The 17,988-nt window shown below is 44.3% G+C and overlaps 1 protein-coding gene across 1 annotated transcript; it reads right to left on the bottom strand.

Moving 5' to 3' along the window:
* Nucleotides 1-6,530: 6,530 nt before the first annotated feature.
* On the bottom strand, nt 6,531-10,120 carry LOC148774339 (seminal plasma protein A3-like). The gene is made up of 4 exons (XM_088829968.1): nt 10,045-10,120; nt 7,889-8,020; nt 7,222-7,373; nt 6,531-6,703 (listed from the first exon to the last, which is right to left on the bottom strand). Exons 1-3 carry the CDS (start codon nt 10,118-10,120, stop codon nt 7,234-7,236), a joined length of 348 nt encoding a protein of 115 aa, XP_088686094.1. The 3' UTR covers nt 6,531-6,703; nt 7,222-7,233.
* Nucleotides 10,121-17,988: the final 7,868 nt, after the last annotated feature.

A 17,988-nucleotide genomic window follows, 5' to 3' on the forward strand; every position in this document is an offset into this window, starting at 1 on the left:
CAGACACGACTGAACGACGGAGCACTGCACAATCACCGTGTCTGGGGCAGGGTCTTTCTCACCAATCCTAGTCCATCTCACCTTCCTCATCTCCATTCACAGGGTGCAGTTGTAGAAACACAGACGCACCAGCCCAAATCAGAAAGAGCCGCAAACGTGGTGCCTTGGTAGCTTGCTCTCCTGTGGCTGACCTACATCGATCTGCTTCTTATTTAACCGGTGACCCCAACAGCCCTTCAACCTAAGAATCAACCTCACCTGGTCGATGCTTGATCTTTCCTCAGCCTGAGAGCATGCAGGGCAAATTTATCTCTCAGATGGAAAGTACAGGACATTGGCTGGCAGTCTAATGTTTCCAAGCCTCAGGGGTTTGAAACGCATTTATAACGAGACCTAGGGCTCCATCTTCCACTGCTGAGGCACAGATTTGATCCCTGGTTGGGAACTAAGATCCTGCAAGTCACACTGTGTGACCAATAAATAGGAAAAGACACTAATGAACTCCCAGTCTTAAAGTGACTGATCTCGGAGGGAGAGCAGTGAGTAGTCCTCTAGAGAGAACTTAGTTCCCTGCCCTGGAATTAAACCTGGGTCACCTGGATGAAAACTAGGATTCCTAGCCACTAAACCAGCTTAGGCTAGAGTCTAGACACTTAGGAGCCCTGTCTCTTGCCCCTGTTTGAAAGCAAGAATGTTTCAAGGAATCAAAAACTGTAAAAATAAGTACCAAGGTTATTATTAGAGACACTGCACAACAGATGCGAGACCTCACAGAAAAACGGTTTGTTTATCCAGCTCAGAAGTTAGGCAGAGATACAGACCCTGAGGGGAGTGCAGGCGGCCTGAAGGAGGAGGTGTGAGGTAAGGCGGTGATGTACACCACTTTTATAGGACAGTCCTTCCAGGTGTCTGTTCACATTTGGTCAATTATCTTGTTTCTTTCTTCACAGCTGTCTGGTCCATGGACCCTCTGCCAGATGTGCGCTTAACTTTGCTAAGATGGATCCCAACACAGAGGCCTACAGCTGCTTGTCCACACTTATTCTGGAGTAGGGCCGCCTCCTTCTTTGACTCCAAGAAGCCTTTCTGGACAAGTGCAGACGGGGCAGTCAGCCTTGACCTCTTGACCTCAGGAGTGGGCACCTTGTCTCTTTGTTTCAGCAGAGCTCAGCTCCTGCCACTAGCTTTGTCCTTGGAGTGTCTGATTTTTACTTGAATTTTACTCCACTTGACGAATACCAGGTATCCAGCCCAGAGACCCACTATCTCCTACCTTAAGATGACTTAGAGTCCATGGAGTGAACTGTTTTAGAATCAGGCAAAATGTCTGTTAGATATGTCTAATCAAACACTTACAACAGTCAGGGTACTCTGTGACTGTCGGTGATACTTTTGAACATTTGAGGGGGAACCTAAGGAACATGATGGTCTTGGTTGCTTGCTCCTAATGTCATTGCTGAAAGAAAGGGGGGAGCTCAGGAATTCCAACTTTCAGTCCAACTGCTGCCTAAATGACTTAAGAGGTTCTTGATCCCTTTCTATTACAGCTGCTGCGCTGAAACTGCTAGAAATCAAACAGAGAACCTCATCCTGCCATTGGCTAATTTGCCAACTTGATTCTAAGGCAAGTTGAACTGTCAGCTTCTCAGGGTATCTACCGGTGTTTTTGTTTGTTTGTTTTTGCTGGGCCTTGCTGCCTGGTGGCTCACTAGTAAGGAATCTGTCTGCCATGCTGGAGACATTGGTTCCATCTCTGGTCTGGGAAGATTCCACTTTTCCCAGAGCAACTAAGCAACTAAGAATGGGGTTTCTTAGTACAACGACCAGTGGAAGCTCAAAGTGTTAACCACTGGACCACCAGGGCAATTCTTGTCTACTTCTTTTGTTGTTGTTAGCATATAGTTGGAGAAGGCAATGGCAAGCCACTCCAGTACTCTTGCCTGGAAAATCCCATGGATGGAGGAGCCTGGTAGGCTGCAGTCCGTGGGGTCGCTAAGGGTCGGACACGACTGAGCGACTTCACTTTCACTTTTCACTTTCACACATCGGAGAAGGAAATGGCAACCCACTCCAGTGTTCTTGCCTGGAGAATCCCAGGGACGGGGGAGCCTGGTGGGCTTCCATCTATGGGGTCACACAGAGTCGGACACGACTGAAGTGACTTAGCAGCAGCAGCATATAGTATTTATGATATAGAGCTTACTTGTTTTTATTAAATAACTTCTATTGCAGTATAGTTGCTTTAGGCTTCCCTGGTGGCTCAGTGGTAAAGAATCCCCCTGCCAACGCAGGGGATGCAAGTTTGATTCGTGGGTTGAGAAGATCCCCTGGAGAAGGAAATGGCAACCCACTCCAGTATTCTTTCCTAGGAAATCCCATGGGCAGAGGAGCTTTGAGGGCTACAGTCCATGCAGGTTACAAAAGAGCTGGACCATGATCTAGTGACTAAACAGCAGCAACAACAACATACTTGCTTCACAATCTTGTGTTAGCTTCTGTTGCATAGCAAAATAAATCAGCCATGTGTATCTCCAGTCCTTTTGGATTTCTCTCCTGTTAGTTTTACTTATATTTTTTGTTTATTTAATTTTTTTCTCGGTTGGGTCTTCATTGTGGTTCAGGCTTTTCTCTAGTTGTGGCAACTGCGGGCTAGTCTCTAGTTGTGGTGCAGGGGTGTCTCATTGTGGTGGCTTCTCTTGTTGCAGGTCACAGGCTCGAGGGCACCCAGGCTTCAGTAGGTGCAGCTCATGGGCTCTAGAGTAGGCTCAGTAGTTGGGATATGTGAGCTTAGTTGCTCTGGGAAAAGTGGAATCTTCCCAGACCAGGGCTGGAACCAATGTCTCCAGCATGGCAGACTGATTCCTTACTACTGAGCCACCAGGGAAGCCCCTGGTTTCCTTTTTATTTTTATTAAACCATTTTCAGTTAAAACTTTTTATTATTTAACTTAAAAATTACGTTTTATTTTTACCTCCTCGTTTCAAGTGAAGCTCTGAGTTACTGGCCTTGAATCACAGAGGACAAACATTCTATCAATACCTCCTTGCTGCGCAGTGATTAAGAGTCTGGGTATCTCTTCCCCGGATGGAGACTGAAAGTCTATCACCAGGTGCCAAGGATTCCTTAGATAGGCACTGAGTGGTGTTTTTTTTTTTTAATTTAAATTTATTTATTTTTAATTGAAAGACAATTGCTTTATAATATTGGGTTGGTTTCTGCCATACCTCAGTATGACTCAGCCATAAGTATACATATGTCCCCTCCCTCTTGAACCTCCCTCCCACCTCCCACCCCATCCCACCCCTTTAGTTTGTCACAGAGCCGCGATTTGAGCAAAGTCCCACTGGCTATCTATTTTACATACGGTAATGTGTTGACTCACTGGAAAAGACTCTGATGCTGGAAGGGACTGGGGGTGGGAGGAGACGGGGACGACAGAATGAGATGGCTGGATGGCATCACCGACTCGATGGGCATGAGTTTGAGTGAACTCCGGGAGTCGGTGATGGACAGGGAGGCCTGGTGTGCTGTGATTCATGGGGTCGCGGAGAGTCGGGCACGACTGAGCGACTGAACTGAACTGAACTGAATGTGTTTGTTTCCATGCTGCTTTCATTTGTTCTACCCTCTCCTTCCCCACTGTGTCCACAAGTCTGTTCTAAGTCTCCATTGCTGCCCTGCAAATAGGTTTCATCAGTACCATCTTCTAGATTCTATCTATATGCATTAGTGTACAATATTTGATTTCCTTTTTCTGACTTATTTCATTCTGGCTACCTACTCCAGTATTCTGGCCTGGAGAATTCCATGGACCGTATAGTCCACGGGGTCACAAAGAGTTGGACATGACTGAGTGACTCTCACTTTGTTCCCAGGACCCACCTTATTAGAACTGACTCAAATGCGTTCCTTTTTACGGCTGAGTAATATCCCATTGTATGTATGTACCACAGCTTCTTTATCCATTTATCTGTCAGTGGGCATTAAGGTTGCTTCCACATCCTAGCTCTTGTAAATAGTGCTGCAATGAATATTGGGTTATATGTGTTGTTTTTTTTTTCAGTTATGGTTTTTTTGGGTATGTGCCCAGTACTGAGATTGAAACAGAGCAGGACTCTATGATCCTTGCCCCATCCCCCATGCCTTCTGCCTGCCTTTTGCCTGTGGAAAACTTTAGTCAAAGAACAAGTTTAATCAGGGAAATAAGAAATGCTGAAACAAAGGAAAACAGTCTAAGGAGACTAAATAATAATAATGTAGTCATCAAGCAGAGTCAAGGACCTTTAGTTCCTTCTCAAGGGCTGTAGATAATATTCTGAGCCATATCCTGTGAGCTGTCTTATAGATAACAAAACATCGGGTGGAGAAGTTAATTACATGATTACCAGACTGAACCCAGGACTTGAGTTGGCACAATTCCGAGAACTGATCACAAAGAAATGGGAACAAACCGACCCTGGAACTGAAGATTAACTGCACCTAAAACAACCAAGATGATGCTGGTCAGACCACTGATGGACAATTTGAAGATGACTCTTAGAGATGACTGTACTGTTTCTGCATGTAACCCATACACACACTTTGTCTATAAAACTCTCACCCACTCCTTGTCAGGTAGGGAATCGGCCTTTCGGCAGATGTCCGCCACGCTACCACCCCCAGTTGCCAGCATCTGAAATAAAGCAAACTTTCCTTTCCACCAACCTGGCCTGTTTACTGGCTTTTGAACAGCGAGCAGCCAGACTCCCCATGCGTACCTTTCGGTAACAAGATCTGGAAAGGTCATATGGTAGGTTTATTCCTACTTTTTAAGGAATCACCATACCGTCTTTAATAGTGGCTGCATCAATCTACACTCCCACCAACAGTGGAAGAGGGTTCCCTTTTCCCCACACCCTCTCCAGCATTTATTGTGTGTAGAGTTTTGATGATGGCCTTTCTGACTGGTGTGAGGTGATACCTCATTGTAGTTTTTATTGGAATGTCTCTAATAATGAAAGAAGTTGAACATCTTTTCATGTGCTTGTTAGCCATCTGTTTGTCTTCTTTGGAGAAATATCTGTTTAAGTCATCTGCTTACTTTTTGATTGGGTTGTTTGTTTTTCTGGTATTAAGTTGCATGAGCTGCTTGTATATTTTGGAAATTAGTCCCTTGTCAGTTTTTCCTTTGCTGTTATTTCCTCCCCATGCTGAAGGTTGTCTTTTCACCTTCTTCACAGTTTTCTGTGCTGTGCAAAAGCTTTTAAGTTTAATTAGGTCCTACTCGTTTATTTTTGTTTTTATTTCCATGACTCTAAGAGGCGGATCACAGAGGATCTTGCTGTGATTTATGTCAGAGAGTGTTCTGCCTGTGCTTTCCTCTAAGAGTTTTCAAGTTTCCAGTCTTATATTTAGGCCTTTAATCCATTTTGAATTTATCTTGTGTATGGTGTTAGGAAGTGTTCCAATTTCATTCTTTTACATGTAGCTGTACAAGTTTCCCAGCACCACTCATTGAAGAGACTGCTGCTGCTGCTGCTGCTAAGTCACTTCAGTCGTGTCCGACTCTGTGTGACCCCATAGATGGAAGCCCACCAGGCTCCCCCGTCCTTGGGATTCTCCAGGCAAGAACACTGGAGGGGGTTGCCATTTCCTTCTCCAATGTGTGAAAGTGAAAAGTGAAAGTGAGGTCAGTCAGTCGCGTCTGACCCTTAGCGACCCCACAGACTGCAGCCTACCAGGCTCCTCCATCCATGGGATTTTCTAGGCAAGAGTACTGGAGTGGCTTGCCATTGCCTTCTCCAACTGAAGAGACTACCTTTCCTTAATTGTCTGTTCTTGCCTCCTTTGTCAAATATAAAGTACCCATGGGTGCATGGGTTAGTGTCTGGGCTTTCTATCATATTCCGTTGGTCTATACTTCATTTTTGTGATAGGCACTGAGTGATTTTTCAGGATAAAATTTAGTGATCAGGCCTTTTCAGGCCCTTTATTATTTCTGACACCTATGAATTTAACTTTCTTTCAATCAGGCCCTGTTAGTGATGGAAAAAATATTTGTCTAAAATTTCTATGGATGTGTTAGATTCTGCATTTAGGACTGAGACCAGGGCAAACACAGCCCGTCTTATCTTCCCCCACCCCAATTACAGTCCCCCTGGAGAGATGGCAGTTTAATTCTAAGGAGAGAAACGGTGAACTGAGAAGACATGATGGGACTCCTTGTACTGAGGAATCAGAGAATAACTCCAGGAAGAAATAACGTTTCAGCTAAGTTGGGAAAAGAAAAATCTCTTACGACAAGCACGGGGCCTTGGTACCCTCTGGGACTCTCCTCCCACCCCACTTCTGGTCTTACCACCAGGTCTTCACCTGTCAATCAGACGCCCAGGAGGGACAATTGTGATGGCTTTGATGTTCCATCGGGACCCCGAGGAAGGGAAAGGAAAACAAGAAGATCCTGCCTGGTTAACCTGAGCACACTGAGACCCTCCCATTTGATACAGAGGTTTCTTTGTGGAGGAAAACAAACAAGACCACATCTGCGGAGAAAGTGTTTATTGACTGGACCCATGCAGAGCAGGCACGTGGTGGAGATGTAGGGAAAGAATTTCACTTCTGTCACTCAGAGCATCACCTTCGCTTGAGAGTTCTTGATTTTCTCCACTGAAGTTTCAAAGGCTTGACTGCATCCTTGGCCATGGGTGGATGCACTGGACAGTAACTGAGCATAATTTTGGAGTCAGTGTTAACGAAGTCTGTTTTGTTTCCCAGTTATTCCCATGGAGGGCAAAGATCTGTTTCTCCTTTGCTTTCTATTCATCCCATCTTGACTCCTACAGCCTCACGCCTGCTCCTAAGACTGTGCTGTCCTCTCTCGACCCCTCTCTCACCTTCCTTCCATCTTCCCTTGCTACTGATCCTCCCCAGATCCTCCTCCTTCCATCTGTCATCCCGCGATCTCTCTTTCTTCCGGACCCGCCTCTCCACTTCTCTTGCATTTTGCCCTGGTCTCTTCCTCTGTTTCCAGCTTTCCTCCCCTTTTTCTCATCCTCATATCTGTACCATTCTCCTCGTGACCCTCTGCTCCTCCCTCTTGGCCCTGCACCTTTCTCCCTCCTCCCCTCTCTCCCCCTGCCTCCTTCCGCCTTCTCACTTGGGCATCTGACTCCACCTCTTTACCCAGCCCTTTCTCTTCCCTGCTCACGCCTGTTTCTACCCATCCTCCCTGGACACTCTTACCTCTTTTTACTGCTAGCAATACTTCCAAACTCTATCATGGTCATAGTTTGGAGAGAGTGAGCACCAATAGCTCATAGTAATACTCCCAGCTATTGTGCAAGCGTCATATGACTTGCCTTCATAGAGAAAGGGAAAGACACATTCGGCATAGTCTGGAAAAATAGAAGGGATAGGTGAAAATATTAATAGCAGGAGGATTATTTTTAGGGTTATCAAGAGAAAGTGAGGCTTCCCTGGTGGTGCAGTGGTTAAGAATGCCTTGCAATGCAAGAGACACTGGCTCCATCTCTGGTCCGGGAAGATTCCACACACCGAGGAGAAAATAAGCACGGGCACCTCAACTACTGAACCCACAGGCTGCAACAACTAAAGCCCTTGTGCCTAGAGCCTGTGTTCCCCAACAAGAGAAGCCACCACATTGAGAAACCCACACACCAACAAAGAATAGAACCCACTTGCTGCAACTGGAGAAAACCTGGGCCCAGCAACAGACTGAGCATGGCCCTCCCCCGCCCCCCCAAAAAAAAGAGAGAGAAAGGGACAGGAACGGAACACAAAGGGTTGGATCAGGAGATGCCTGAGGCTTCCCTCTAGGAGGCAATTTGGACTTTCCTCCTTCATCTGGGAAGCCGGGTGCTCCTCACGTGAGGACAGGCTGCACACTTACCTCTCTTAGAACAGTATTTCCATCTTCCTACATAGTCTACATCGAGGGAACACCATGGGAATATGGAACCATGGAATGTGCAGTCAAAATACTTTTTGTTTCCATAGGTGAATGGGAAAACACATTCATCATCTGAAAGAAGAAAGATCTTATTCGCTTCTTTGGCATTTAGGGTTTCATGATTTCTGTGGTAACTCTGGCAAAATCTCCTTTCACATTTGCCCATCACCCCCAAGCCTGCTGTGTACAGAGCCCCTGCTAAGCATCGGGGATGTCAAGGTCAATGTGGTGTGGTCCTTCCCTCAGGGACTAGGAAGGGTTCTCTAACTTTGGATAGTTTCTGCTGCTTCTGCTGCTGCTGCTGCTTCTGCTAAGTCGCTTCAGTCGTGTCCAACTCTGTGCAAGCCCATAGACGGCAGTCCACCGGGCTCCCCCGTCCCTGGGATTCTCCAGGCAAGAACACTGGAGTGGGTTGTCATTTCCTTCTCCAATGCATGAAAATGAAAAGTGAAAGTGAAGTTGTTCAGTCGTGTTCAACTCTTCGTGACCCCATGGACTGCAGCCTACCAGGCTCCTCTGCCCATGGGATTTTCCAGGCAAGAGTACTGGAGTGGGGTGCCATCGCCTTTTCCTCTGGACAGTTTCTACTTTACTGTTTTTTTGATAGTGAAAAAAAATTCATTTGGAAATGTACACCTGTCTGTAAATACAAAGAAATACAAATGAAAAGTGACTAGTTGACATGTTAAAAATATATAAATTGTAAGGATTGGTGTAGAAATGTGACTTTGGACAGTTTCTACTTCAGCATGTGACACCAGCTCTGAAGCCTGGATTCTGGGTTCAGATTCCAGCCCTGACATCTATACGTTGTTCATGTTTGATGCTGTCTCGGGTCGCTCCCTTGGGGGACATGCACACCTGCCTCCTCCCGTGACTGAGAGGGTACTATTAGCTCCTGCCTGTAACGTATCTCTGGAGAACCCCCTTCACAGTTACCCTGCCGCACAGGTTAATTTGTTGCACTGAATTGTTATTTATTGTCATTCCCTTCCATTGTTGATTACCTTTGGTTTCTGCAGCAGAAGCAGTGTCTTCCTTTTCTTGAGGAAGAATGAAATAGAAGAGCAGGAGCAGAGGAGATGGACAGGGGAGGAGCAGGAACAAAGCAGAGTTAGGGTTAGGTGGGACGAATTGAAAGAGTGCCACTGACATATCTCACCACCATGTGTTGAACAGATAGCTAGTGGGGAGCTGCCGTATAACATAGGGAGCCCAGCCCAGCCCTCTGGGTTTCCAACTTAGAGGAGTAGGATGGTGGGTGGGGTTGGAAGGAGTCTCAAGAGGAAAGGGAGATATATATATATATATATATAAACACTGTAAAGCACTTATTCTCCAATTAAAAATTTAAAAAAACAAACACACAGAAAATAACATCAACAACCAAAAACAAACAAACAAACAAAGCAGGACCATGATCAGAATATCATCTATAGTAGGACCTGCCTTGCATCTCTAACTTTTATTTTCTTTTATATGTTGAAATCCTTGTTTACCTGAACAGTATACTTGAAGACTAGTGAGCTAAGCAAAATAGGTGAGGGAGACCCTGACACGTTCTCACTGCTCCCCTAGGAGCATACATGAATTCAACCACAAAGTCAGGGTCTGCTGTAGTGCACTGTTCATTGGACCTACCCTGAGACCACATTGTCCCTGTTACTGGGTTGTCCAAAAGTTAGTTCTGGTTTTTCCATATGATGTTATGGCAAAACCAAGTGAACTTTTTTCTTGGCCAACCCAATATCTCAAACAGTCAACTCTACAAACATCAAAAGCTCTTCATTTGAACAACATAACCAACCCTGGGAGTAGGTTGCCTGTGTCTGGGACAGTGCAATGGAGATTCAGGAATGAGGCAGCTCTCAAAAAGGCCTTTAGCTTTGCTGCCAAACTCATCTGTGTTTCAATTTCATAGAGTTTCTTAAATATTAAATAAAATGTGAAGCCCTTCACAATGTCTGTCCCTTGGGACGTACTCAAGAAATGGGAGATGATTTGTCACTGCTATTATTATTATCATGACCTTAATTACAGTCCATGTCTGGGGCAGGGTCTTTCTCACCATTTCTAGCTGGTCACCCCTCTCTCACCTCCATTCACAGGGTCCAGTTGTAGAAACGCAGACATGCCAGCCCAAATCAGAAAGAGCCCCAAATGCAGTGCCATGGTAGCTTGCTCTCCTGTGGCTGACCAAGTCATTTTGCTTCTTAAATAATTGGTGACCCCAACATCCCTTCAACCTGATAGGAATCAACCTCACTTGGTCAATGCTTGGTCATTCCTCAACCTGAGAGCATGCTGTTCAAGTTTATCTCTCAGATGGAAAGTACAGGACATTGGCTGGCAGTTCAATGTCGCCAAGCCTCAGTGGTTTGAAATGCATGTAAAATGAGACCTGGGGCTTTGAATTCTGCTTCAGGGGTGCGGGTTTGATCCCTGGTTGGGGAACTAAGATCCTGCAAGCTGCGTGGTGTGGCCGAAATAAGAGACACTAATGACCTCCCAGTTGTAAAGAGACCACTGATAGGCAAAGTATCTGTTAGATATGCCTAATCAACCACTTAAAATAACAAGCAGGGTTCTACGTGACTCTATTGATAATACATTTGAACATCTGGGGAGAAACTAAGGAATATAATGACCTTGGTTGGTTGCTCCTAATGTCATCAGACAAAATGGTGAAAGAAAATGGTGAGCCCAGGCACTCAAACTTTTAGCCCAAGGGCTGCCTAAATGACTCAAGAGTTTCTTGACCCCTTTCTCCTAGAGCTGCTGGACTGAAATGGCTGGAAATCAGACATAGAACTTCATCCTGCCATTGGCTGATTTGCCAACTTGATTGCAAGGCCTGTTGAGCCCGTCGTCACTCAAGTTGTCTTTTGGTTTTCTTTCTGTTTACTTGTTTTGGCTGCGTATTGTGATACAGGGGTTCTTAGTTCTACAACCAGGGATGGAACCCAAGCCCCTTGCAATGGAAGCTCAGAGTCTTAACCACTGGCCCACCAGGGAAGTCCCTGTCTACTGTTTTTGTTAGCACGTAGTATTGATGATATAAGCTTATTTTTTTATTAAATAATTTTTATTTCAGTATAGTTACTTTGGGCTTCCCTGGTGGCTCAGTGGTAAAGAATCTGCCTGCCAGTGCAGGAGACACGAATAGATCCCAGGGTCAGGAAGTTCCCCTGGAGAAGGAAATGGCAACCCACTCCAATATTCTTGCCTGGGAAATCCCAGGTGCAAAGGAGCCTGGTGGGCTACAGTCCATGGGGTCACAAAAGTGTCGGTTATGACTTACTGACTAAACAACAGCATCATAGCTGCTTTACAGTGTTGTATTAGCTTCTACCACAAAGCAAAATGAGTCAGTCATACCTATACATACATCCCCTTCTTTTTTGATTTCCCCCCATTAGTCCCTGTGTGCTATCAGGATTCCCAAATGTCTCATTGGTAAAGAATCCTCTTGCCAATACAGCAGACCCACAAGAGGCAGGAGATAAGGGTTCACTCCCTGGGTCGAGAAGATCCCCTGGAGAAAGGAATGGCAACCCACTCCAGTATTCTTGCCTGGAGAATTCCGTGGACAGGGGAGCCTGTCAGGCTACAGTCCATGGGGTCGCAAAGAGTCAGACACAACTGAGTGACTAACTTTCACTCGTTCACTCAGACAAATATCATATGATATCACTCACATTTGGAATCTTTTTTTTTTAAAGATATAAACGAACTTATTTACAAAACAGAAGCAGACTGTATACAGTTTGAAAACAAATGGTTACCAAGGGGGAAACATGGTGGCTGGGAGGGATAAATCAGGCGCTTGGGATGAGCATGTGCATCCTACTCTATATGTTAGACAACCAATGAGGACCTACTGTACAGCACGGGAACTCTACCCAATACTCTCTGATAACCTATATGAGAAAAGAATCTAAAAGAGAATTAATATATGTATATGCATAACTAAGTAACTTTGCTAGACACCTGAAACTGACACGACAGGGTGCGTGCTCAGTCACTTCAGTCGTGTCCGGCTCTTTGCCACCCTATGGGCTGTAGCCCACCAGGCTCCTCTGTCCATGGGGACTCTCCAGGCAAGAATACTGGAGTGGGGAGCCATGCCCTCCTCCAGGGGATCTTCCCGACCTGGGAATCGAAATCATATCTGCCTGCATCTCCCATATTGCAGGTGGATTGTTAAAACAATGAGCCACTGGGGAAGCCCATAGAATATGGTAAAACAACAATACTCCATAAAACTTAAAAATTAAATAAATAAAGGATTTGTTCTTTTCCTGACCTATCTGAAATGTTATTTCTTTCTGGAAATATATTGGGACTCCTCAGTACGAGGATCTCTGGTCAGGTCCTGCCAGTTTTCTTACTTCCTTCTTGCAGTTAAATTGTCCGCCTTCCCCAGCAGACTGTCATCTTTGGAAGAACCAGATGGACTGGGCTGTCTGCCCTGGCATCATTCCTTAATGTAGAACCTGGCACAAATTTTAAAAGGCAACATGCCCTTTAAAAAACCCCCAGATATTCTGGAAAGCAATGTATGAGTTAGTAGCTGAATTTGAATGAGACAAAGTTAAATTCACAAGTATTAGAAATAATGAAGGACCTGGAAGCCAGAGCCTAATCTTTGGGTGTAATAGAGGCTGTGGGAGCTGCTGATGACCTTTAAGTCACCATTCAGGTGAGGTTGCCATTCTTGGCTTCTATGATGTGGGGATTGATAACTGAAACTAAAACCAAAAACCTGGAGAAGAGCACAGCAGCCCACTCCAGTGTTCTTGTCTGGAGAATCCCATGGACGGAGGAGCCTGGTGGGCTACAGTTCATAGGGTTGCACAGAGTAAGACACGACTGAAGCAACTTAGCATGCACAAAACTAAAAACCAGGTGATATTAAGGGCTATCCAGTTAAGGAACCTAGAAAACCTTCACCTGTGGTTCCAGAAAAGCAGGAAAGAAATTTTCATTTTTGTCACTCTAAATGGATTACAAAGAAACACTTATTTAGGGACCTGCCTGGCAGTCCAGTTGTTAAGACTCTGAAGTTCCATCCCTGGTTGGGGGAACTAATATCCCGCATGCTAGCACTGTGTGGCCAAAAAAAAAAAAGAAGAAGAAATATTTCTTTAAGGAAATACACTGAATATCAGTAGAATAGCAAAAGTCTGTGAGATTTGGAATGATGCTCTGCATGCACCTCCAGCTCTTTGTGATGAAAGTAACATTAACTGGGTGTAGCAAAAAGAAGGTTCCTGGGCTTCCCCGCGGGTCCAGTAGTTAAGAATCCACCTTGCAATGCAAGGGACACCAGTTCGATCCTTGGTTCAGGAAGATCCCACATGCCTCAGGGCAATTGAACCCGTGCACTGCAAGTACTGAGCCCGTAGGCCACAATTACCGAAGCCATTGCACCGCAGAGCCCGTGCTCTGTGACAAGAGGAGCCACAACAACGAGAAGACTTCAAGCATCCCTGGAGAGTAGGCCCTGCTTGCCACAACTACAGAAAACCCTCGCTCAGCAAGGAAGACCCTTAAAAATAAAAAATCAAAAAATAAAAGCCGGATTCCCTCATGCTCCTTCTCCAGCCAATGACTATATAGCATCATTGTCAGTGGGGCAGGCTTCCAGCTTTACTTACCCCGCTCAATTCCGTGTCGCAGATGGATAGAGGGAAATTTCAGGCAAGTGCGATCGAGAGGCTAGAGTCTGTCTCCTCCAGCCCAACTTCAATCATGGGGCTGAGGCTCCGTTCAGCAACAGCAAGCTGAGAACACAGGGTTCTCCGTCACCCTTACTCCAGATTGTAGTGAGGATTCTCCACGCCGGGGGAAGCAAGCCAAGAAGGCCAGAGGCTCCCACCCCTGCCAAGTGTCCTGTTAATAATAAAGCACGAGTGGCATTCTGAGAAAACCTCTCCACTGTCCTTGCCTCCAGCTCCCAAAATGTGACTCAGAGATACAGATAAGAACAGAGAGCTTTAAGGTTCTTCCCACAGAAAGCGACTTCATTTGGAACAGAAAGGGAGGCTGGGGGTGGGGGCGGTGGGGGGGCAGTTCATGAAGGACTCTCTGCAGACAATGGAGATCAAAAATAATTTTTTTTTTGATGAGGGCCATTTTTTAAGTCTTTATTGAATTTGTTACAATATTGCTTCTGTTTTATGTTTTGTTGGGGTTTTGTTTGTTTGTTTGTTTTGGCTGTGAGGTATGTGGGATCTTAGTTCCCTGACCAGAGATCAAATCTGCACACCCTGCAGTGGAAGGTGAAGTCTTAACTGGACTGCCAGGGACATCCCCAACAATAGAGATTTTGGTGGTAAGCAATGAAGAGGAGACTAGCAGCCCCACTGTGTCAACAAATTAAACCCTAGGCTCACTGTCTACAAAAGAGAACTAGGGAAAATAACTAACAGGAGTCCTCTTGGGGTCAGGACAAACTCAAAACTTGGCCTCAGAAACCACCCTTGACTGCATTTAATAGAATCTGAATGTAAAGCAATTTATTTCCCGGGCACTGTCAAAAACAATAGGATAGGTGCTTTCCTGGTGGTCCAGTGGTTAAGAATCCACCTGCCAATGCAGGTGACATGGGCTACATCCCTGGTCCGGGAAGATTTCACGTGCTGTGGGGCAACTAAGCTCATGGACCACAATTCCTGAGCCCTAGAGCCTGTACCCTGCAGCAGGGGAGGCCACAGCAATGAGAAGCCTGTGCACAGCAACAAAGACCCACTGCAGCCCAAAATAAATTTAAATAAATAAAAAAAAAAAGCAATAGAATAATCAGCCAGAAACTAGTGGAACCTAACAGCTGGGTGTGATAACCAGAGAGATCGGGAGAAAGCCAGACAGACGACTTTGGTAGAACCACTGTCTTTCCATGTAGACTGTGTGTATGCCCAAAGGAGGTGCCCTCAAAGGGAGGACTAACATCAGAGGCTCTCTGCAGAGAAGACAGACATCACTGAAATAATCTAGCCAAGTCACTGAACAAACAAAAAGACAAGCAAAGAACAACAAAAGGAAGCCTTGTTGTTTATTATTATTGCTGGTTATAATCAGTATCCAGAGTAGGGACAATATATTATATAAAATGTTCAGGTTTCAGTAAAAATATTGGACACTTATAATGAAACAGGAAAGTATGACTCTTGCACAAAGTTTCAGGTTTCAAAATAAATTTAAAAATCAATTGTATTTCGATACACTGGCAATGAATACTTTAAAAACAAAATTAATAAAAATATCAAAAATAATAAAACACTTGTTCAGTTGCTAAAGAAGCATAAGAGTTATTTTTAAAAATCAAAAATATTTTTGAAAGAAATTAAGAAAGGCCTAAATAAATGGAAAGATCCCATGTTCATGGATTGGAAGACCTAAAATACTGTTAAGATGGCCCTTGCCCATGTGCTTAGTCACTCAGTCGTGTCTGACTCTTTGAGACCTCAGGGAGGGACTGTAGCCTGCCAGGCTCCTCTGTCCCATGGGATTTCCCAGGCAAGAATGCTGGATTGGGTTGCCATTTTCTTCTACAGGGGATCTTCCTGATCCAGCTATTGAACCCACATCTCCTGCATTGCAGGCAGATTCTTTACTGTCTGAGCCACCAGGGAAGCCCGTTAAGATGGCAATACCCTCAAACTGATCCAGAGATTCAACTCAGTCCTTATCAAAACTTCAGCTTTTTTTCTTATTCTAAAATTTGTATAGAAACTCAAGGAACCCAAAATAATCTAAACAGTTTGTTTTCTTTTCAAGATTTGTGGTTTAAAATCATTAATTTTTTTTTTTTTTTTTTACTTTGGCCACACCACACAGCTATTGGGATCTCTGTTCCCTGACCAAGGTTTGAATCTGAGCCATGGCAGTGAAAGCCCAGAATCCTAACCACTAGGTCACCAGAGAATTGCCCGAACTAGTTAATTTATACAAGTAATATTTTGCTACAAAATAATTTTCTTACTTTCAAAAAATATATATAGTGTAAATTTAATGTGTTGCACACCTAAAGATGATGTTTGCCACATTTTGCCTTTCTATTCCCCTAGTCATGGATATTTGAGCTGCCTCCAACTACCTACAAAAATGCACAGAGGGAATATACAAATTGTAGTTGTAAAGTTTTTAGTGTAGAGCAAGAAACAGAGAAATTGCCCAATAAACGATTATTGTCTTCATTGACATTAAGCAATAATAAAAGAATCCTAACAACTAATTTTGCAACCCCTGATCAAAATTCACCTCCCACTCTGACATCACTGCCCTAAATGAGGATGTGCCCGCCCACCTGGCTACTAAAACATCATCACAAAATAAAGGGATTTTCAAATTCTTACCTTTCTGCAGTTCTCATCCTTTTCAGACTTCTGCCTCTCTTCTTGTCTACTCTCTAGAACTTACTGCCTTTTTTTCTTTCTTCTCATTAGCATCAAGTTTCCGGAGAAGGCAATGGCAAGACACTCCAGTACTATTGCCTAGAAAATCCCATGGATGGAGGAACCTGGTGCACTGCTGTAGTCCGTGGGGTCACTAAGGGTCGGACACAACTGAGTGACTTCACTTTCACTTTTCACTTTCACACATTGGAGAAGGAAATGGCAACCCACTCCAATGTTCTTGCCTGGAGAATCCCAGGGATGGGGGAGCCTGGTGGACTTCCGTCTACGGGGTCACAAAGAGTCGAATATGACTGAGCGACTTTCACATCACTTCACTTCAGACCGCTTTATCTGCGAATGAGTTCCAGTGTTTACCAGCTACCTTCTAGTGGCTTCAGCACCAGTGTGAATATTTTTTTTTTAACTGCTATCACCATCTCCTCTGTTCAGATTTTGACATTCAGGAAAATAATTTTATATTTATGCCATACTGAAACCTACAATGTGAATCTGATAAAGCAGTTAAATGTGACAATAAAAACTTATTTAATCATGAAAAAAAAAAAGAAACCAGTGTTCTATGGGAAACACCTACTTGGCTTTTTTGGTTTATTTCTGATTTTGTGTTTTACCCCAAATAGTATTTACCAGTCGTGGCTCTGATTGCTTGTAATTTCCCACATTTACATGTCCCCTCATTAAGTTAATATTTTGTTGGTGTTTCTTCTCACTCTTTAGAGAGATTTACCCAACTGACACAATGGAGAGCTGGATGCCTAAGAACAAAGATAAAATATTAACTTGTGTGGGGAGGCTTTACCTCCAAAAGTTAGTTAGAACTAGAGAACTTTCTAGAAAGAACTTGGCCAGACTACGCTATGGTCAGGCTCCCTGTCCTTTGTGGGAGGCGTCAACAGTTTGCAATAAAAGTCTCTCCTCCCACCTCCAGTGCAGTTTCTTTTGTGTCAGTTAGACCTCAATAAAGCTGCTTTAAAAAAAAGGAAAACAGTCTGTTTCTCTTTACTCCTTTACTTTGCTCTATAGAGCTCCTGTATCACTGGAGTCTTTCACCATAATATAGACTTTATGTATTTGGGAGTAATGAATAAAAATGCTTAAGAATTTGAAAAACAAATCTCCCCATCCAAACTATTGTTTGGCTCACACTCACCAGAACCTATGGAGCCCTAGCTCGGTCCCAAGTTCTCTCTGTCCACTGAGGAGGCATTAAGTAGGCAGCAGAGTTGAAAAGGAACGATGTAAAGTGTGCAAGGAACGAACAGGATAGGGGAGACAGGGCCCATTGTAACTGGAGAATTGGAGTCTGATTTTTCTGACACACCTCCCCGGGAATTATTAGAATCCCAAAGCACATGATTTCAGCCTTACGACTGAGTTGGGAGTGTTCTAGGGGAGGATAATGTTAGTCTCCTGTCTAGCCAGCAAGAGAAGGAAGCCTACTATAGTGAAAGGAATACCAGACTTTATGGCTTTGTCCATAGTTATGTAAGTGTAAGGAATTTACTCAAGTTTTTGAGATCTTTGATTCCCTTTCTGTAAATGTGTGGGTTGGACAGCATGAATTTTAAGGACCCTCAGCACAATAACACCACTTCTAGTCTTGAGGCATACACAAAT

Source organism: Moschus berezovskii, chromosome 22 (assembly GCF_049115385.1).
Source record: "Moschus berezovskii isolate FMDL1 chromosome 22, NW_MosBer_1.0, whole genome shotgun sequence".
NCBI classification, from domain to species: Eukaryota; Metazoa; Chordata; class Mammalia; order Artiodactyla; family Moschidae; genus Moschus; species Moschus berezovskii.